This window comes from Ctenopharyngodon idella, chromosome 19, assembly GCF_019924925.1.
Source record: "Ctenopharyngodon idella isolate HZGC_01 chromosome 19, HZGC01, whole genome shotgun sequence".
Classification (NCBI taxonomy): Eukaryota; Metazoa; Chordata; class Actinopteri; order Cypriniformes; family Xenocyprididae; genus Ctenopharyngodon; species Ctenopharyngodon idella.
This window is the reverse complement of record NC_067238.1, coordinates 1,667,458-1,690,075: the sequence shown is the minus strand read 5'-3', so window position 1 is coordinate 1,690,075 and position 22,618 is coordinate 1,667,458. Positions and strand designations below refer to the sequence as shown.

Here is a 22,618-nt window from a genome sequence, read left to right as displayed (position 1 = left end):
GCTGTGTACTTATACTGCATTAGTATCACATCACCTCACTATCTAACAAGTTTAATTCAGCGTCTCCAGTTGGATCTCCAACTTGGAATAGTTTTTTAGTACTAGTTTATGGAAGTATGTTATTGTAAACATAAGCCAAGTGTAACAGCATTATAAACAGATATAGATAGAGTACATAATAAATGGACTAAATTTATAGCAGGATAAAAGAGTTTTTTTCTCTTAAACTAAATTACAAAATTTTGAATAAATACTTGTTCCCCACATACACATACATATCACCGCATTTTAAACGTATTTTCAATAATTTTGTATGAAAACCGTTTAGTCGGAGATTGGCATTTCGTGCCCATAAGCAGGTGTATAGACCAATCATTCGCGACGTTGTCGTGCATTCTGGGAAATGTAGTTCCAGAGAGAGACATTGTTCCATTGAAAATGGCTCCACAGTACGACTGTACTACATTTTCCACAACACAGTGCGAGCACACAGCGCAGTCAGTCACCATGTGTAATGTCGCTGCGTCTTGTGAGGAGTACTGTGAATGACAGAAGGGACATGAATAACATGTGTTTGTGGTGGCGAAATCACATCATGTCGGATCTAGTCACTTATGTATGTAGCTGTACATATTTCCGGTGATCGTTTCTGTATGTTTAGGCAGGAGGACGAGTGAAACTTTAATTAATTTAGCAGATCAGACAGTAGACATCCCTTAGCAAAGCTAGCTGACTCACGTTTGGTGACTATCGTAGGATACTTCACACATGTGAAGTTATACCAAGAGTTTTTAATACGATTTTTAGGAGGTTAGTCTGATTATTTCCAGAGTTTCTTTCTGAATGTGATTGAGCATGTGCAGCAGCTTATGTTTTTCTTAATGTTTTCAGCTGTTCCAGCACCAGTGACGTCATCATCGATGGGATATTGAAGGTAGGGAATGTAATCCACTTTAAAATGCATGGTTCTTATCCCTTTATTTTTTTGTTTATCCTTTGTCTTTTATGTGTCTTCTTCATATGTAGGTCAATGATTCTTAATACTTACTTTAGATATTTGACTTTACATACAAATGTTTTTTTCTTTTAATTCTAATGTTCTCCTGAAGGTGTTTCTATATTTGTATATGTTTCTTGAATTAAAAAAAAAAAAAAAAAAAAAAAGGGAAAGTAATCCACGTCAAACTGATATGATACCCTATAATTATTGTTAACCTACAGGGTTTGTCTGTTTTCAAACAAAGAATAAGTGAAATAGCATGTTTCAAATGAAGTCTGGCATCAACACGTTGTAATATGTAGTACAAAATATGGACATATTTAGTAAAATTTATACACATTATGCATGTAAAAAGTCAAAAGTTTTGGGACGCCTGCCTTTACGTGCACATGAACTTGAATGACATCCCATTCTTAATCCGTAGTGTTTAATATGGAGTTGGCCCACCCTTTGCAGCTATAACAGCTTCAACTTTTCTGGGAAGGCTTTCCACAAGGTTCAGAAGTGTGTTTATGGGAATTTTTGACCATTCTTCTAGAAGCGCATTTGTAAAGTCAGGCACTGATGTTGGACGAGAAGGCCTGGCTCCCAGTCTCTGCTCTTATTCATCCCAAAGGTGTTCTGTCGGGTTGAGGTCAGGACTCTGTGCAGGCCAGTCAAGTTCCTCCACACCAAACTCGCTCATCCATGTCTTTATGGACCTTGCTATGTGCACTGGTGCGCAGTCATGTTGGAACAGGAAGGGGCCATCCCCAAACTGTTCCCACAAAGTTGGGAGCATGAAATTGTCCAAAATGTCTTGGTGTGCTGAAGCATTAAGAGTTCCTTTCACTGGAACTAAGGGGCCAAGCCCAACCCCTGAAAAACAACCTCGCACCATAATCCCCCCTCCACCAAACTTTACACTTGGCACAATGCAATCAGGCAAGTACCGTTCTCCTGGCAACCACCAAACCCAGACTCATCCATCAGATTGCCAGATAGAGAAGCGTGATTCGTCACTCCAGAGAACACGTCTCCACTGCTCTAGAGTCCAGTGGCAGCGTGCTTTACATCCAACGCTTTGCATTGCGCTTGATGTAAGGCTTAGATGCAGCTGCTCGACCATGGAAACCCATTCCATGAAGCTCTCTACACACTGTTCTTGAGCTAATCTGAAGGCCACACAAAGTTTGGAGGTCTGTAGCTATTGACTCTGCAGAAAGTTCTGCGCACTGTGCGCCTCAGCATGCGCTGACCCCGCTCTGATTTTACGTGGCCTACCACTTCGTGGCTGAGTTGCTGTTGTTCCCAATTGCTTCCACTTTGTTATGATACCATTAACAGTTGACCGTGGAATATTTAGTAGTGAGTAAATTTCACAAATGGACTTATTGCACAGGTGGCAACCTATCACGGTAATACGCTTCAATTCACTGAGCTCCTGAGTGCAAACCAATCTTTCACAAATGTTTGTAGAAGCAGTCTGCATGCATAGGTGCTTGATTTTGTACACATGTGACCATGGAAGTGATTGGAACACCTGAATTCAGTGATTTGGAGGGGTGTCCCAATACTTTTGGCAATATAGTGTATGTGCTTTCAATATCGGTGTAATACCAAAAAATTACCAAAAGACCAAAAAAAAAACAAAAGTAAATTAGGGCAGATGCCGAGGTCACAGATACAGTGGGGTCCAAAATGTAACAACTAGTTCAAGCGCCTCTATTTTAGATTTTGTTAAAAAAAAAAAAAAAATGTAGGCTATAAACATTATTAAATTACAGTTTGTGTGAAAGTTGAATTAAAAATTTAATATAAGTTTTAGAATGTCTTTGTTTTTGGTAAGTTTTTAATGATGGCAGCACTCAAGCTGACAATAACAATCTTATGATAATCATGTGATCCAGAATGATTTAAAGTTGTTCAAAGAGCATCTTGAGCTTTAATGGACTGTCTCAGATTTGCTTATATCAGTCAGTGACCCAGAAATAGTACAGAATCTTTCATATTTTTTCGATATGTTTTTTACATTTTTAAATAATTTAATTTAAAAATGTATCATTTGTCTTGTTTGTTTTTTAATTTTTAATCCTTAAAACACATTTCTGGGTTTAAATAAAATAATTATAAAATCAAATAGTGTCAATGTGATCTCAGACTTTTGCACCCCACTGTATATTATGCATCTTTAGTACTACTGACCATCTATTTATATTATCCACCTTCTTTTTATTTGATTAAGGTGTTTTCTGTGAATGTGTGAGACTTCCTATTTAGTAGCTGCTATAGCGAAATAACGAGAAGAATATCAAAGTGCAGTAAACTGTAAAACTGTTTGTGCTACAAACCAGCTTTTTTTTATAATTAAGAAATACATTAAAATAATATGGTAAGAAATACCAGTTTGCAATATCAAGCAGCATAACAAGCTGTTTTGTACAGCTAAAAATAACTGGAAGTGAATGACACCGAAAGCCAGACACATTAAAATTACAAATGGCCGCTCCAGCTCTTACCTGAAAAATAAGGTGGATAGGAGATCCTTTGTGAATAAGTTTTATCAGTCTAGAGTTCTTTACTTTGCATTTTTGTGAGATGTATTAAGCCATTGTCTTGCGCCCACAGTCAGGCCCCTGTCAGACTGTCTGCTTGTTTTTATGCTGACAGACCCTTGGGAGAAGAAGCTTGTTTTGCGATGCAGCGGTTTGTGTGTGCTAGAGTCTTCAGGCAGACTGCTGCCCTGCTGCAGATTGGTCCTCCGTCCTGTAGCCGGACCGCTCAGAGACTGGATCCACCGACCCAGCGATGCTGGAAACAGCTGAGCTCCAGCCCACGATGGCTCAGCAGCTCCAGTGCACTCTGCTCTCCGGCCTCTCAGAAGGACACTAGCAGAGATCATCTAGTAAACTCAGCTCCAGGGCAGGATGATCCAGACCCTCTACAGGATAAATCCATCGGCCTCATTCAGAGATTCAAGAAAACCTTTAAGCAGTATGGCAAAGTCATGATCCCTGTGCACCTGTTGACGTCTACAGTGTGGTTCGGTACATTTTACTATGCTGCAATGAAGTAAGTAGATGAAGGAATACAGTTATGTAAATTTAGGTCAGAGGCTAAGATGGAGTATCAGAGTTACTACACAATAATAACCTGTTAGTCAAAGACCACTAACTATTGTAATAATAATTATTATAATAAAAGCTATTATAATAATGATAATTATTATATAATTATTGAAATAACTATTATAAAAATTACCAAATAAAAATAGGAAAAAAACACCTAAATTAAAAGAAATAATAAATAATACTTTTGTAACATTTCACTGTAAAACAAAAAATTAAAAGTAACAATAAAAATAATTTCATTTTACATTACAACTGTAAAATTAGAATACTAATATTTATGGCTGTCTGTCCTCATTTTCAAACGTTAAAGTATCTAACTTTTATTTTGATAAAAAATGCAAGGAGCTTAAAGGAACACTCCACTATTTTTGAAAATAAGCTCATTTTCCAACTCCCCTAGAGTTTAACAGTTGAGCTTTACCGTTTTCGAATCCATTCAGCCGATCTCTGGGTCTGGCGGTAGCACTTTTAGCATAGCTTAGCATAGATCATTGAATCTGATTAGACCGTTAGCATTTCGTTAGATATGGCTAGGAACTACACTCTCCTTCCGGCGTAATAATCAAGGAACTTTGCTGCCATACCATGGGTGCAGCAGGCGCAATGATATTACAAGTTTTAGAGTATAGTTCCTAGCCATATCGGCCTAGAAAATCGCAACTTTTCCGTCGGTCTTAGTACACGATGTAACTACAGAAGAGTCAAGTTTTAAATAGGAAAAATAATGAAACTCTTCAGTCATTTTTGAGCAAGATGCTAACGGTCTAATCAGATTCAATGAACTATGCTAAAAGTGCTACCGCCAGACCCGGAGATCGGCTGAATGGATTCAAAAACGGTAAAACTCAACTGTTTAACTCTAGGGGAGTTAGAAAATGAGCCTATTTTCAAAAATAGTGGAGTGTTCCTTTAATGCTTCTCTTTTGTTGATGAGCACTTCTCATTACAAGTATGGGAAGTTGGGGTTGGTACATGTTGCGTATCTAAATGTTAAAGTGACTCAAATTCAGAGCAGAGATTCTTATGAAGCAACATTTACTGAGAACTGAGCTGCTCTGAGACGCTGAAAACACTGGATCATGAGCTGTTCACGTGTAAATGAACACAGTGCTGCGCTTCACTATGAATTACGCAACACATATATTTATTTAAATAATGGCCTTCATGATTTGAGAATCACACTAAGGCATTTTGTGATTTCGGTTTTATTTTGATTAATCTTGCAAACCTAATTTATAGAGAGCATGGCCAGTGACCACTGATGACCAACTATTTTTAATGTATAACATTTTAATAAAAAAAAAAAAAAACTAAAAAAAGTAATAAAATTGCATTTTTTCAGTATGTGATGAATGCGATACGATGAAATATGTATACAGTATTTATATTTACATATAATTTCAAAATGGCCAAAAATCAGCATATTATAGGATTAGTTCACTTTAAAATGAAAATTACCCCAAGCTTTACTCGCTTTCAAGCCATCCATATGACTTTCTTCTTTCTGATGAACACAATCGGAGTTATATTAATAAATATCCTGACACATCTAAGCTTTATAATGGCAGTGAACGGGACCAACGAGTATGAAGCTGAAGAAAGACGCTACATCTTACGCCTTCCGTATTCAACTTTGGAAAAAAACGTAACTGACGTGACGTCAGTTATGCTTTTTTCGTAAGTTGAATACAGAAGGCGGTCTGGCGGAAGCTAGATATTTTACTTTATAACGTTTTAAATATGGATATTTTTCTTACACAAACGCATCGCTTCACTTGAGAAGGCCTTTATTAACCCCCCAGAGCTGCGTGGAGTATGTTTATGATGGATGGATGCACTTTATTCAGCTTCATACTCATTGGTCCTGTTCACTGCCATTATAAAGCTTGGATGCATCAGGATATTTATTAAAGGGTTAGTTCACCCAAAAATGAAATTTCTGTCATTAAGTACTCACCCTCATGTTTTCCCAAACCCGCAAGACCTTCGTTTGTCTTCGGAACACAAATTAAGATATTTTTGATGAAATCGGAGGGTATCGGATTATTTTACACTATTATCGATGTCTTTAATACCTTTTTGGACCTCAAAATGTGCAATGACGTTGCTGCCTATGTTGTGGATCAGATACCCTCGGATTTCATCAAAAATGAGGGTGAGTACTTAATGACAGAAATTTAATTTTAGGGTGAACTAACCCTTTAATATAACTCTGATTGTGTCCATCAGAAAGAAGAAAGTCATATACCTAAGATGGCTTTAGGGTGAGTAAAGGTTGGGGTAATTTTCATTTTAAAGTGAACTAATCCTTTAATATCGGCCTTCCTAATATATTGGTGTGCTGATAATATTTTTTAAAGTAAAAGAAATATAAAAGAAATATGACTAATCCACAAGAAGCACAACATAAAGCTTTTAAGTTCTGACAAAACAAACTGATAAATAAGGAATGTCTGTCAGAATTCGTCACACATTGTAAAAGTCTGTGAGGTGTTGGTTCTCAGGCAGTAAACTGCTAACCAGGTGTCTGTGGGGTTAGATAGATAGGTAATTTTCTTTTTGCTTGGTCATTCTATCTGTATGGTGCGTGCTGGATTGAGGTAAATGGCACAATGGAATGTTTACTCTGCAATACATCTGGCTGAATGTGGGTCACCACTGTCTAGACATTTCAGAAAAGTGGGAGGTGGTAATGGATGCTTGAATATGGGCTATTTCATTCACCATGACCTCACTCTTCAGAGAAGCTCTGAGTTATCAGTTTGCCTTGTCATATGTTCCCCACCAATCTTCACAATTACATATTTTAGCTGCTTAGACATTTGATTCTTATGTTAAGTATTTTAAGTTTTTAATTAAAGGGATAGTTCACCCAAAAATGGAAATTCTGTCATAATTTACTCACCCTCAAGTTGTTCCAAACTTGAATGAATTTCTTTCTTCTGCTGAACACAAAGAAGATATTTTAAAGGGGTGGTATAATGCCACTTTTATAAGATGTAAAATAAGTCTCTGATGTCCCCAGAGTGTCTGTGAAGTTTTAGCTTATAATGTGTCATTTTGTCATCTTGCTATTATGACATGCTATTGCATTTGTGTTACGTACTGTATTGCAATAACATGGCCTCACCCCTTTGTTTGTGTTCTCGGGGGCAGGGTTTATGTAAATTCTAGGGTTAGTGATGTCACCATCCCAGGAAGAAGCTAGTTGTAGTCCCTACCACCTGTTTGTTGTAGTCCTTAAACAGAGAATTCTTTAAAAGACAAAATCTCCGTTTGCATTGAACTTGTAACTTTGCAGATACTGTTTATGCTCAAGCAGCAACATTACACACTAACTAAAGTGAAAAAAGTGAAATCGCAATGAACCACCCCTTTAAAGAACAGGGTAACCAAACAGTTGATGTTATTTTTTTCCATACTGTGGAAGTCATTGGGGTCCATCAACTGTTGTGAGTAACATAAATATAATATACATTTTTGGGTGAAATGTCCTTTTAAGAAAATTTTAAATAAATAGTATGCTTACTTTCTTGCTTACTCTCTCTTTTTTTTTTTCACCCCCCCTGTAGAGGAGTGAATTTGGTGCCATTTCTTGAGTATGTTGGGTTTCCTGACAAGGTTGTGAAACTCCTGGAGAACTCTCAGAGTGGCTATGCTCTGACAGCATATGCCATGTACAAGGTGGGCTAAGTTATTTTTTAATAAATTAATTGTTTAAAGAGTTAGTTCACCCAAAAATGAAAATTCTGTCATTTATTACTCACCCTCATGCCGTTCCACACCCGTAAGACCTTCGTTCATCTTCGGAACACAAATTAAGATATTTTTGTTAAAATCCGATGGCTCTGTGAGGCCTATATAGGGAGCAATGACATTTCCTCTCTCAAGATCCATTAATGTACTAAAAACATATTTAAATCAGTTCATGTGAGTACAGTGGTTCAAAATTAATATTATAAAGTGACTAGAATATTTTTGGTGCGCCAAAAAAACAAAATAAAGACTTATATAGTGATGGCTGATTTCAAAACACTGCATCATGAAGCTTCGGAGCGTAATGAATCAGCGTGTCGAATCAGCAGTTCGGAGCGCCAAAGTCACGTGATTTCAGCAGTTTGGCGGTTTGACACGCGATCCGAATCATGTTTTGACATGCTGATTCATAATGCTACGAAGCTTAATGAAACAGTGTTTTGAAATCGGCCATCACTATATAAGTCGTTATTTTGTTTTTTTGGCGCACCAAAAATATTCTCGTCGCTTTATAATATTAATATTATACCACTGTACTCACATGAACTGATTTAAATATGCTTTTAGTACATTAATGGATTTTGAGAGAGGAAATGTCATTGCTGGCTATGCAGGCCTCACTGAGCCATCGGATTTCAACAAAAATATCTTAATTTGTGTTCCGAAGATGAACGAAGGTCTTACGGGTGTGGAACGGCATGAGGGTGAGTAATAAATGACATTATTTTCATTTTTGGGTGAACTAACCCTTTCAATAATATAATTTACTAAGAAATTAATTGTAAATAAATTTGTTGCAAACTTTCCATTCAGCTATAGAACTTCAAGACCAATAAATATCACAGAGATGCAATCAAAATCAAGACAATTTAGGTTCAGTTTTCCTGGAGAATTTGTATCTCGTAAAATTGAATGAATAACATGTATTTTTAGACACAGAATCTTTTCACCTACACAGCAACTCATCTGAATTGAATGAATTAGAATGTCATTGACCTCAAACTTTGTGAGAGTCACTCATTACATGAACAAACTTCTTTTCAGTTCCTTTTCGCACAAGTTAATGTGACGCTGGTTTAATTTTCTTGATTTCCTGAAGATCGCCACACCTGCGAGGTACACGGTGACTCTAGGAGGAACATCACTGTCCGTGAAGTACCTGAGGAAGCACGGCTACATGTCCACCCCTCCGCCTGTGAAGGAATACCTCCAGGAGAAGATGGAGGAGACCAAAGAAAGGATCTCTGGAAAAATGGAGGAGACCAAGGATCGTTTTTCCGAGAGAATGGAGGAAACGAAAGACAAGTTCACTGAAAAACTTCAAGAAACCAAAGACAAAGTGTCTTTCCGAAAGAAAAAGGAATAGGTTTATACACTTACAAAAGGTCATGAAGTGACTTTATCTTCCCATAATGTCATGAAGATTCACGTTATTTAACAATATAATACACTTTAAGGAAAGCATATTTAAAATATAATGTAGGCTGTAAGCTGTACACTCACTGTTCACGTAATAGGCTAAACTATCACAAGATGTGGTGGTATTATAATTCATAAATTGACCATAGTTTCTGGATATAAAATATCACAGCACACAAAGTCTACTGAAAGATGTTGGACTTAACTTGAAGTACTTTTTAACGGATGAGAGTGTGTTTTCTAAAGAGAACAGCAGGTGTAATGTGCCCAATATCATATTTGTAATACTTTATTCCCTAAAAACATAGCACTGCCTCTTTCAATTCTTGCATATGTTTATAGTTAAATTATGGATTCAAAACGGTACAGAATTGTCACACAAGTTACTGAGAATGAAGTAGTCATGTTGTAAAATCTTGGAAAAATTGATTGTAACTTTAGATATTATGCAAAACAGTGTTTGTCATAAAGCTATAAATGTACGTTAAGATGTAATACAGCTTATACCGTTGCTTATAATATGGGAAATAGAAAAATAATCACAAATTGTCCTGACGGTCATTCTGCAGATCATCAACATTCTTTACATCCTGTTTCAAATTCAGTATGTTCCTGCCATATTCATGTGTTTCATTTATGCAACATCATTTTCAGTTGGTACTGTCACATATTTCTCAAAGTCCTATTTTTGCTTTCATTTTGCTTAGTAATTGATGAAGGTTAATAATTGAACTGATTATTCCACAGCAAATGTCTCTGCTGGTGAAGCACTAGGGCTGTTTAGGTTTGATTGGATTGCAAAGCCTTTTGTCTGTTGAAGGATGTTCCACCTGGCTGTCAACAGTAACAATAAAAATGAAAATGTCTCATCTTATTTCAGATGGAAGCATGAAGATGTTTGGCTTAAAAATTGAAGTGTTTTGAAAGGGATTTTTAGTATGCACATTGGATACATCACAGAAATGTACATTTATTATTCATGATGTTTAATGATCACCAGTAATATTAGAATTATTTGTAAACTTACTGAAATTTAAAGGTGCAGTATTTTTTATAGTATAGTGTGTTTCGGAAAGTTCCTAATGCATCACAATATTGTGTTACTCCCTAAAAAGTAACTAATATCCTTACTTAGTTACTTTTTATTGAAAGTAATGCTTTACATTACTTTTGCGTTATTTTTTTCTCATCTGAGCTGGGCTTGCTTTTTTTTTTCTTTTTTTTAAATAACAAAAAAGTTATATTTTTAGCAAATGAAAAGGCCCTTTCACACCAAAAGTGAAATGAATAAACTTCAGGCTGATCACAAATGTGATGTTTATCTAAAGTCATTTTTGCTTATTAGTATGTTTGAATTGGATCATTGAAGGTCAGCAGCAAACACATTGGTTAATAAAGTAAGATTAAATACATAAAGTATATTTGTTTAATTCAATACATTTAATTATTGCAGGTATTCTGACTTTGCATTTCACTGTTTTTATTCATTTTGAGGGATACTGACTCTGTTTTTGTGCAAGTGAGATGAGTAAATGCGCACATTTAGTCTAGAACGACAATAACCGTCATGTTTACACACGACACCTCTGCACGTACTCTCGATTTCTCTCAACATAGGGAAAACAAAGTAACTTGCGTTACTTGTTTGAAAAAGTAACTTAGATATTTTATTGTAAATTTAAACGTAATGTGTTACTTTACTAGTTACTTGAAGTAATTTGTATTACGTAACTCAAGTTACTTGTAATGCGTTGCCCCCAACACTGTATGTATATACTGTATATAAGTGATCATCTTAGTCAAATTGTAAGATCTCAACATGAATGACCCCATGAGGAGGCAACCTGCCTTGGTAGCACATTTTCTCTGGGCTAGTCTTAATCTTAGCATTTTGGTACTAGTAAATTTAGAAAATGTATGTGAAACTGACAAAAGTGTAAAAAATGAGCACATCATAGTTTAAGTATATTGTTAAAGTTTCTTCAAGCAATTCATAAATTGAAAACTGCTATCCTAAAAACCTTTGGGAAGATCCACAGCCTTCTGTGTTGACATATACATTGAAGTCACGACTGAAAAGATTTATTGTTCTTGGATTGTGATTTCAACCGTACATTATTTTGATATTCCTACAAGTTATAGGCAACCTGGCTAACTCATTCACATTTGCTGCTTGTTGAGAAGTGACTGATATTAAAGCTATTTTCACTGTTACAGCTCAGTTGTTTTCAAAATAGTACAAGGTTTCTAGGAACAAGCTACTTTTTAAAATATCATACATGCTCTTCTAAAAATGTCACTGATTGGCTAAAAATAAATGTCTGTTAAACAGAAATCTGATATTATACATTTAAAAAATACATTAGTTCATTAAAAAATTCAAATCTGAATCTTTTATCATTATTATTATTATTATTGTGGGAAACAGCCTTTGACTTTTTTTTACCTTTAAAGTACTTCGCCGTCAGGAGCATAACGGAGTGACAAACACAAAACACAAAAGAGACTCATTCTCTGGTTCTTTTCCTCAACTTTAATTGCTCTCTCTAGCCATTTGATGACAGCGAAAGAACAAGCGTGGAATCGTTTCATGAGGGACTACAACAGTATCTTTGAGCAATAGTTTTATTGTTTTTTCGTGTGTTTATTTTTTTATGATTTTTTTAATCGTTTTAGTCACCTTTTTCCTGTAAAAGTATTGCAATTAACAGACCTCAAACTGAAAACCGCTGACATCACAATTAAATAGAATAATAAAAAAAAAAAAAAAAAAAAAAAAAAGGCGTAAGGACAGCAGTGTTCCTTGCTCACTGAACTGTTTTTTTTTTTTTTTTTTTTCTTGTAAAAAAACAAAAAAGGTTTGTAGTCCACAATATGTCATTCAGTCCTGTGATGTGATCTCGCTCAAGGCCAATGATGAACATTGCTCTGGTTTCGTCGGAGTTCCAGATCCATGGAACTAGATGCTGAAGTCACCCACACAAGTCGTCAGTCAGTCATTCACTCATTTATTCGTTCATTCAAGCGCGTACAGGGAACACCAAGTGTTTCTGGAGAGGCGGAGGAGCCTTTTGGTGCGGAGAGCTCGGAACGAGACTGCTATGCCGAGGAAAATGACAACATGAACATGCAGTAACAATCAGCTATGGGCTGGATTTTCCTCATGTATGCATTTGATGCTCTTTTATATACCACACAACTCGATTATGTGCATAAAAAAAGAACAAAACGTTAACCGTTTCCCACGAATGTCCCACCGATCCAATAAAGCCTCACCCTGAGCTGCTATTTGATATGAACCACTAAACCTTCTCCCGGGTTAGAGAAAAGGACTCGTGGGAGCCCAAAAGTCGGCAATATGTTCCGTTCGTTTCGATAACTACGGTACAGTTACGTCATGCCGAGTTATTTTCTGCGACCGGTCGAGCGTGGTTTTTAAACGTCCAAACAGCTAGCAGTCACAAAATAAATTTAAATAAATAAAATGACAAGCGCTGGCATTTATAATTCTTTCTCTGGAAGTTACAAAAGCAGCAGCTAGTTATCCTTTATATAACTGCCTTATAATCAGAATATTTGTTTCATCACATAACAGATTTGCATTTACTGTATAGGAAAAAAATATAAGAAGTCTTTTTGTATTTCTGTGACCACACTGTAGCATTTCTCTTTGCAAACTTTACTCTGTTTTACAAAAAAGACAAAGCACAATTGAAGGCATTCACAAAACTTGATGCCACCGTGTTAAAGTTTTCTTTTTAATATTATCTATACATTATATTACAGTATTAACAATGCTTTCTTGTGGTTTTCTACCCATTGGGTAGGATATGTGCATAATATATTCAAGTTATATACAGCACCGTACAAATAAACAGAGTCCGACTACTGAAAGAAGCACCATAGGAAGTGAGGCACAACAAAGGTGGGGACTTTTGAGTGCAAGTGGGTTTCTATGTCTGCTTAAACATGACTGTTAGGCACCGAATTTGCTCATGTAAATAGTAACATGCAAACCTCTCGGCTGCAAACGTAAAAAATACATTTGGATTGGTTTTCCTAGCACGACTATGACAGCGGAAATGCACTAATGTTAACGAAGAAAACAAAAACAGAGCACAAACATCTATGTCTCGGTTGGTAAGCAAATATAAACTAATGGGGAAGCGGACATAGGCCTACATACCGAACGAACAACAGCAGCAGTAGCAGTAGCAGCGCATAGCAGCAGCAGCAATACAGTACGAACTCAAACTGCGCAGTCAGAATGAGTGACAGAAGCAGAGCCTATGACAGGAGGCTGTTTCGGAGCCAAAGCGGATGGGCGATAGTAGAATCTTGCTATTTAAGGGGAAAGAAGGTTGTATAAAAGCCTATTTCAGGGGAGGGAAAGTGGCTTTCCCACCCACTTTGACTAAATATCCTTTCGAACTGGTCACTTTAATAAATAGCTAGTTAATAAATAGGTTTTCTATGGTACTTTTTTAAGGGAAGGCCAAAGACTGATGGTTTACAAAGCTCAGATGTGATCAAAAACACAATCAACATGTCTGAAAGCATTCCAAATGTATGCCATGTGGTGATGATTGAATACAACTTCAAATAAAGAAAGAAAAAAGCGGGATGTACCTCGTCATGATTGGTACACATTTTGTTTGGATGAAAATCTCAGAACAGATAAAAGAATAAATACTGGTGTTGAATAAACAGACAAATAACAGACAAAAGTGTGTTCCTGTGCTGCCTTGGAATAAAACGGCATTCCAGGAGATGAAAATAAGGGATAAAATATGAGATCCATATATGATTGTGAACTAAAGTATAGTATGGATAACTGGAAAAAAAGCTATATGCATGCTTTTTTTTTTTTAGTGGAAAACAAACATTATGAGATATGACACACTCATTCAGAAGGGGACAGGATGTGCATAAGACTACAGTTCCCATGATTCCCTTCCATTGGACCCCATGACAATGCTGAAGTGACGTAAGTTTAAAGTGCTACTCGACAGGATGAAAGTGGCGCATGTGTCGTAACTTCCATCTGCAGATATCCATGCCAATATCTCTCACTTGGTCAGTGGAAAAAGTGAACTGGAATTTGAACAGCTTGTTAAACCCCTTTTTTTCTTTAAATAAGTGCCATGATGCAGTTCATTTATGGAGATTTTAGGCTGGATCAGAGTTCTACATCTCCATTTCAGGAAAACGAAAAACATAAAAAGGAAAGAAATAATTCCCAGGAACCATCAAAGACCTGTGACAGATTGACATATAAAAACTAAGGGTCGCTGTTTCTACTCTTAAAAGAATAAGTGCAACATAAAGACTTTTGTTGTTGTTGTTGTTGTTGTGAGTCACATCCCCAAGATTTAAGATTTTATCATGGCACTCAATTTGGATTTTGATTGGTTATGAACAGTTTTTGTGCACAAGTCCTGGAAATGCACACAAATGAATAGAAAATTTCTCAATCCTATGACCTATGTGGTCTCTCACGCAAACAATCTGTGCCAACACACGTGTTCTTTAAATACAGGAAAGCATACAAAACCAAACAAAGAGATTTAGCCAAGGAGCCCAAACATCCATACAAGGCCCCGAAGTTCTAGCAAAAATGAAACAAAAAATACAAAAAAATAAACTTTGTAAGCTTGGTTCCTCAATTTTCAATTCAAATTGTGCAAGGGGAGTGGTCTAACAGTGAAGCCACTCCCCTTTAGGTCCAGGAGGAAGTACCAGAGAGCACAGATGACGGCACGCACTCTCTACTGCCCTCTCCATGCCTCCTAGTCACACGGGTTTGTCTCGCCGGCTATCCTTAACCTTGACGAACAGGGTTGTGCTTGCGCCAGGCTGGGGGGAGCGACTGGCTGTCCTCTGGTTGGAGGGTGGTGCGTTATTGCTGTGCTGGTGCAGGAAGGAGGCAGAGCCTGGGCACGTCTGACCCATCACCTCGCTATAGGTGGGCGGCGGCCCCTCCACGTGCGAGTTCGAGGCACTCTTGCCAGAGTTGCTGCTTGGGGGCCGTGGCCCTCCTCCGTGCACGTAAACGTCTATCAGGTCGCTGTCGAAAATGGTCCGGTTGGGGGGCGCGCGTACGGACGCGCGGCTGAGCTCGAGCTGCTGCTCAGGGTCTCTGAGCTGCAGGGTACAGGGGCCCTTGTAGGGCGGCAGCTCCTCGCCATCTGACAGGCAGATGGTGGGTGGCAAGTGGATGTCCTGCTGCAGGTATGGGTAGGTGGGCTGGAAGCGGCTGAATCGGTCCCTTTGCATAAATGAAGGTGGGTTGAAGCGATCTCCGCTCCGTGGCCCATACATCACCTGAACACAGAGAAGAAAATATTCATTAAACCTTTAGAACTTAACCTAAGAATAAAAAAGCACAAATGTTTTTGTAAACGTGCAGCCAGATTAATTATACAATAAACTATTAATAAAATCAATCTACTTGTCAAAAGTTTGGGGTTGGTATGATTTTTTAGTGTTTTTGCTTCATTTATTTTATCAAAAGTACATTAAAAACAGTAATATTATGAAACATTATTACTATCCTTTTTCTATTTTAATATATTTTAAAATGTAATTTATTCCTGTGATGTCAAAGCTGAATTTTAGCAGCAATTACTCGTCTTCAGTGTCACATGATCCTTCAGAAATCATTCTAATATGCTGATTTGCTGCTCAAAAACATTTCTTATTATTATCAATATTGAAAACAGTTGTGCTGCTTAATATTTTTGTGGAAACTACATTTTTCCCCACAATTTTTGATGAATAGAAAGTTCAAAAGAACAGTATTTATTTGAAATAGAAATCTTTTGTAATATTATGTCTTTACTGTCACTTTTAATCAATTTTATGCAAAGTATTAATTTCTTTAAAAAAAAAAAAAAACCAAACTTTTGAACAGCAGTGTATATTTAGTAAAAATTACATGTAGGTAAATATGGCTCTTTATTACTATGCATTGTTATACTGTTGTATATAAATAAAAAGAATATTAATGTGTTTATTTAGTGAAAAACAGTAATTTCAGAGCAAATACATATTAAATATTAAAATATATTAACTCTTTGAAAGGGATAACAATATTGAGATTTTTGAGCTATTAGCTCTGTTGCCCAGCCCTAAACATGACAGTAAAACAGAGTAATAAATAACATTTTGTTGAATAATAGGTCATGTCAGTTGACTAACCTCAGTGGCTCCTTGTTGCGTCACCAAACTGTCTGTTGGCCATGCACAGCCGTCCTAATATGATACAGAAGAGAGAGGGCTGATGTGAGTCATGCATTAAAGACAACACATAAAATCAACTTCAACTGATGCATTAGAGCTTTGAGTTTGGGTAGAAAAAAAAACAAATTTGCTCCAGGCATCAGAATACTTGATCTAAATGTGCAAGCAGTAAATATGAGAATACATTAATATAATGTATTATTAATTCAGGGCTGCTGGTTAATCTTGTGGCCTCTAAGAATGCAGCTGTAGAAAATGTGCTGTTCTCTAAATTTATGAGCTTGTTTCTGAATTTAAGAGCTCGGTTCCTTTCATGCTCTGCATCTGTTGCTAAATCACATCTTCACCTTCTTCTTATCTATTTACGACTCTCTCTCATGCTGGGAGGTGAAATGGACTGCAGTCTAGACAAGCACGTCTTGGCGTTCCCAACTACAGGACGTAAATCTAACATAAAAAAGAACCAGGGATGTGCAGAACTACATATTTCCAAAATCGACTAGTCTGTGGGTTGCCTGAATGACTAGTAGACTTCTAGAAACCCTATATAATAAGTTTGGTTTAGCATTATGTCCACTGTAAGACATGTTTATTAATGAAATATGGATAGCAGTAACTTTTTACTCAGAAAACAGAGGCCTGTGGATTATAATTCACAGTAAAAAAAAAAATTAAACACACTAGTTGACTAACTAATGGAGCCAGTCGACCATCATGACCCATCCCTAGGAACCGCATAATGCATTTGTGCAGGTGTACCGACACAAAGACCCTGAAGCTGGCACGCACATTGCTGAGTCCCATATGAACACGGTCACAAAGTCACACACATGGTGATCAAACAAAAGAACAGGAACTCTACACCCACTCAGAGCTCACACAGACAGGACACACATGGTGACCGGAGAATCAAACGAACACCCACTCAGAATAAAACTCGCACACACACTTACCGGCTGCATGCCCTCCTCTCGTCGTCGGGCCTGGCTGTGGCGTGTGAGGAAGGCCCAAGCCGACAGCCGATAGTGGTTCAGCAAACAGATGATCACAACTACCATTACAGTCATCACCACAATTATGATTATTATCTGAACAAACTCCAGTTCAGCTGCAAGACAAGAAAACAGAGAGAAAATCAGTTGCATATTTCACACAATTGCAGAAGCTACAAGATTTTTACATTTTCAATAGAAAATGAGTGGTTTCCTTGTGCAAACTCCCTTCTAGGGTGTCGTGGGTGGTTGCCAGGGCAATGCTATGCAGTTGCTAAGGTGGTAATTGTCCACCGAAAATCTTAAGTCTGCTTTAAAAAAAAATCAAAAATGCAAAACCTCAAAACTGCACACAATTTCAGCAGATGTTATTCAAACAGTGCAAGACAAATTAGCCATTAAACTTTAGGGGTAATGGTTCATTCAAAATAGTAATAGTGATTACTATTAATGATTTATAAGCTTTCAGACAGCGTAAAGATAGACAGTTGAATATGGACAAGTAATGACACAGCAAGCACAACATGTTCTTCATTCTTACCACCAGGGGGCAATAAAATGAACACTTCTGAGAGTATTGAGATTGGGTGTGGGGAACAGACTCAAAAAGTGATGCAACAGACTAATCCACAAAAATGTGATAACATGACGTTTCAAATGGCTTTTCTGACCTACATCAAGTCAAGAAGGGAGAAAAAGAGAAAGAGTTTTTAGGTCATTTTAATTATTTATAGGACAGTTCAGAGTGGATATGATCGGGATATGATGTGAGCTACTTGTTCTGCCGACATGAGCAACACAGCTCAATACGTCTGAGCATATAAGCTATCTGCTATTTCATAAAACTGTTTCATAAACTGATTATGTCATGTGTAGACCTCACGCAGTCAAAGGACGGAATTAATATTTTATGTTTCTTAATCTCGTCATACTTCCTCTTCGCAGAGGAACATGTATTGGGAATCCTTTGAAAGGAATGCCTGAATGAACATGAGAGTCTCTCCTGTTACAAACAGGGTAGACCTCTCTTTCAACCTCCTGCTGACCCTTGAACACACCCCACCCTGCCGACACACTTTCACACACAGATGGGCCCGGTCAATACGAACTTGTTCTCCAGTCACATGAAAATCATGTAGAAATGTGCCACACATACATTCAGAGAAATCTTGTTATCCCTGCTGCCCACTGAGGAACTCCCACAATTCACTCAGACACATGAAGGTTTATGTTTTGAGACAATGGAAAAACTGCTGCAGCAATGAAGTAAACTCTTACGCAAACACTATTATCTGTCTAACACAATCTACACTGATGTTAAGGGTAATTATTTTCAAACGTACGACTATGACATCAGCAACACACAGTGGACTTTGGTTTACGCAGGAAAGAAAATGAATTAGATTCTTTGATGGCTCTCTATAAGAAGCTACATATTCAAATTCATCCTCTTTAAAGTTAGAATGCAATGAAAACTCACCTTATCTATTTTTCAAATAGTCGGGTGTTGGACGACTAGTCATCCATCCTGAGATGTCCAGCTAATAGTTTCTATAGGTGAGCTGTCTCAAACTTGAGTTACTGACATTTCCATCATGTCCACTTTCTCTCTATAGCAGAAAGGCTGTACCCAGGATGCAGTTGGGCCATGTAGCGGCATTGTTAAATAAGCTGCATTGGCGCTGGCTCTTTGCCACGGCTCCTCTGGAGAGAGTGCTTGCAAGACAAGACCCCATCTGTTTAGGGCTTGGAGGAGAGGACCAGAGACCAGACGCATCCCAGGAGTTAACCCAGCATAGGAGATAAAACGGCCCAAATCTGCCGCCCCTAACCGGATTACGGTCTGGACCAGCTCCAAGAGACAGACAACTGGTGGTAGATTGGGGGCGGGGCAAACATGTTGTAACTGACACATCTCAACCGCCGAGATATTACGTTTGTAATCTCAGCCAACCTACAGTACCAGGCACAGCTTTAGCAACATTCCCTCACCCAGGACTGTCCACTGCCACTGTAACACAATGTAAGAGTTTTCTCTAAGTTCCCAGGGTAATCTCATCAGAGTAGCCTCACTTTATCCCCCTTCAAAATGGCCTGTTCTGACCCAAACAACCCAATGTGTAAACAACAGATGATGGCATCTAAAATCGACTGTAGTCAGGGTGGACATCATACTAATTAGGCCTGAATGAAAACAATGTTGTGAGGACAGATGTATAGTCCATTCAATAAGTTGTATGTCCTTTAGTTATGTCTCATTTTCAGAAGTGATGTTGTCCGAAGTTTTTTGCTCACTCAAATTGCTTTGGAAAGATCCCTTTTTCAATGTTTTGCCAGCTAAACAACCGACACCTGTATGAACTGGTCATCTATCCTCACAGTCCTGCTTTCATTTGTCAAATCAAATGTGGTGTCTAACCTTACTAGGGTCCATTAAAGTATGAGTGTATCAGGTGTGTCGGGTCCTGATTGGTTTTAGCCAAATTAGCTACTACTCGGATAACAATTCAACTGAATTCAATGTGACTTCAATGTGAGTCATCAGCATGGTTTATTTTTTATCACTACACTAAGAGTGCAAGTTACATAAACTTGTAATCCTTATATAAAAATCATATTGCTCAAGCCTCGCTTAACCTTCCCTGTGCTAATCGGAGGGCTCAGTCTTCTAAGTCAGACGTGACGGCATCCCGGAAGATCTGTTAATGTGTTATGATTACAGACACAAACCCCAGACAGAGCAGACACAACAAACCGTCGTCAGCCTGTTTGCAACAGGGCAGAAATGTAAACAGGCTGCGATAATGTGGCAACAACTGCACAACAGCGAGCCTTAGAGCAAGGGAGAGAGGCAGCTGGGCTAATTCGGGTTAGCCTTATGTGGGCTCTCTGAGATTAGACAGCTCAATCCTCTTACCACTACGTATGCTGCTCCATTGTGTTGTTAGCTAAGAGGAGATATGTGCTAACACCTGTCACAGAGCCTCTAACAGACTCTTAGGTGAACTGGGTCTGCGTTGTTCAAGCCGTGGTCACCTCACCTCTAAGGTCGGAAAACCCTGGCTGCACAGAAATGTACTAGAAGCTGTGAGACCACTCTGTTCTGCGGAGGCCATTCTGTTTCTGAGCTGAAGGAAATGGAGGAGGCATTACATAAGCCTATCCGAAACTTTTTTCCTCTCTCTCTCTCTCTCTCCCTTTTATACTCTGCTCACAAGCTGCAAAGACAACCAAGTCTGGCCTCCAGATCTATATTTCATGAAGCCATTTCCTGTTTCCTCCTCTCCGCAGTTTCATAACAGAAGGAAAACAGCTGTGCTCTCACGATCTGGGAGTACAGAAACGGAGAGGGTGGAGAAGGAGGGGGAGAGAGAGGCTAGAGAATGGGGACTGCTGCTCACTGCCAGCCATCTGTGCTCCGTCTCCAAATGTCTCCCCGGTACAGTACTATTCTCATGGAGTCGGGCACAGTGTGTGGAGATCATGTCATGAGAGATCCAACAGTTGAACTCACAGCAGTGAGGGAAAGTTCTTAGACTGGGCTTTGAATTCTTACCAAAGCACACATTACACAACAGATTTCCACGGGAAAGAGTGTGTGTGCGCAGTGAACAACTAATTTCCAAGTGACTTCATCGAAATGGCAAGACAGCAGAGATTAGAGAAAAACATTGAAAGTTTCCTTGCGTCCTCTCTAGTTTGGGCCAGTTTGTGGTGCAGTGAGCACAAACAACCCTAAAAGTGAGCACCCCCAGTAGATCCCATGCACAATCTGGACATGCATAAAGCCATCAGCCACCCATGTTGGCACTCATGACTGCGGGTTGTACTGGTAACCGGAGAAAAAACAGAAATGGACATATCCAGTCATAATGTAGTTAACCATCCATTCACCCACGTCATAGCATGCACCAGACAACAAAGGCATTATGGGAACTTGAGAGGGGATGCATTGCCCCCTCCTCCTGTGTTATCTGAGTTGTCTCATCAGAATGCCAGACAAAAGAAAAGGGCACATGTCAGACGCCCATGTGGGTTGGAGACTTGTGAGACAGCAGGTTTCACCCAGAAACACAATCATAAGGGAAGACTGAACCTGGTGCAGTAAATGCCCCTTTCTGGAACATTCCCTAGCAACATACTATGAGTCACTTTATGAGAGGCTGTGGAAGGGGCAAAATAACGAAAGAAAGGCAGAATAGAAATGTCTGTAGAAGATCGCTAGACCAAAGTATTGCTATTTCAGTAAATATTTACAGGGTTCAATAGTGTGTGGGACTTATTCTATGCAGAAAAGAAAGAAAGGCATTTAAGCATTGTGGAATTTTCCCGTTTTTCTGTTTTGGGGAAACTGAGAGAAAGGGGAGGGAGAGCTTGTGAAGTCTTTCACCAGTGCAGCCCTTTTCTGGTGTGACAGACATTTTCCATTCACACACAAGGTGTATAAAAAAACGCAAGAGACGGAGTGCAAGAGAGACTGAGAGTATGTGGGAGACAGAGGAAAGAAAAGAGAGAAAGTAAGGACACTTCAATAAACTGAGTCTCATGGAACAAATGAGATCAGAGAACAACTCAAAGAGCCACCCAAAAAAACAAAGACGGGCCAAATCTACGGACTTGAGGCACACTATATTCAATCACTGAGTAAAAATGAATGCCGCTATCTAACTCATGGCCTTTCATGGTGGGAGAGATAGCAGGAAGTGTGATGGAGAACTAGGGCGATTTAATCGTGCTAGTGGCAGGAGCTATTCGTCTGTGCCTCGCTAGCAAAGCGGCACTGTCACCTAAGCAGGGCGCAAGCCACTGACCTCGCTCTCTAATCTGAGATAAAGCGCTCGTATTAAAGAGACGCCCCATACGGGCACCAGACACGTCTAGACTCCCCATGCCATAACACCCACTTTTCTTTAATTATTTAACCTCCTGGTAAGACTGTACAAGATAAGCTCTGCCTGGGCCCAGACGCCACCTGCTACATAGTCCCCCTACACCCACCCCCAACCTGCAGCTCATCTCATCCCACCGGTGACACCGACTTACCACAAATATTGTTTTACACCCCTCTCCTCCTCTTCTTCCATTCGACACCCCCTTCT

General features: G+C 38.5%; 3 protein-coding genes across 9 annotated transcripts in view; 1 reads left to right on the top strand and 2 right to left on the bottom strand.

The window, feature by feature from the left end:
• The window catches only part of rnmt (RNA (guanine-7-) methyltransferase), a 210,518-nt gene that overhangs the window by 13,942 nt on the left and 173,958 nt on the right, over positions 1-22,618 (bottom strand). The gene's annotated exons all lie outside the window — the stretch shown is intronic.
• fam210aa (family with sequence similarity 210 member Aa) lies at positions 486-10,159 on the top strand. Of its 4 annotated transcripts, none has more exons than XM_051873121.1 (5): positions 486-810; positions 892-934; positions 3,650-4,051; positions 7,683-7,794; positions 8,966-10,159. In XM_051873121.1, the coding sequence occupies exons 3-5, from the start codon at positions 3,678-3,680 to the stop codon at positions 9,230-9,232; spliced, it is 753 nt and encodes a 250-aa protein (XP_051729081.1). In that variant the 5' UTR covers positions 486-810; positions 892-934; positions 3,650-3,677; the 3' UTR covers positions 9,233-10,159. The 4 variants fall into 4 exon arrangements, with proteins under 4 accessions (XP_051729081.1, XP_051729083.1, XP_051729082.1 ...); XM_051873123.1 differs by having other exon boundaries at positions 3,608-4,051; XM_051873122.1 differs by having other exon boundaries at positions 491-616.
• The window catches only part of ldlrad4a (low density lipoprotein receptor class A domain containing 4a), a 93,924-nt gene continuing 83,204 nt past the window's right edge, over positions 11,899-22,618 (bottom strand). For all 4 annotated transcript variants that reach the window (XM_051873116.1, XM_051873119.1, XM_051873117.1 and 1 more), the window contains 3 exons: positions 17,481-17,635; positions 16,486-16,539; positions 11,899-15,609 (listed from right to left, as the gene is read on the bottom strand). In XM_051873116.1, coding sequence (XP_051729076.1) covers positions 15,079-15,609; positions 16,486-16,539; positions 17,481-17,635 — 740 coding nt within the window. In that variant the 3' untranslated portion in view covers positions 11,899-15,078. The remainder of the gene's footprint in view (positions 15,610-16,485; positions 16,540-17,480; positions 17,636-22,618) is intronic.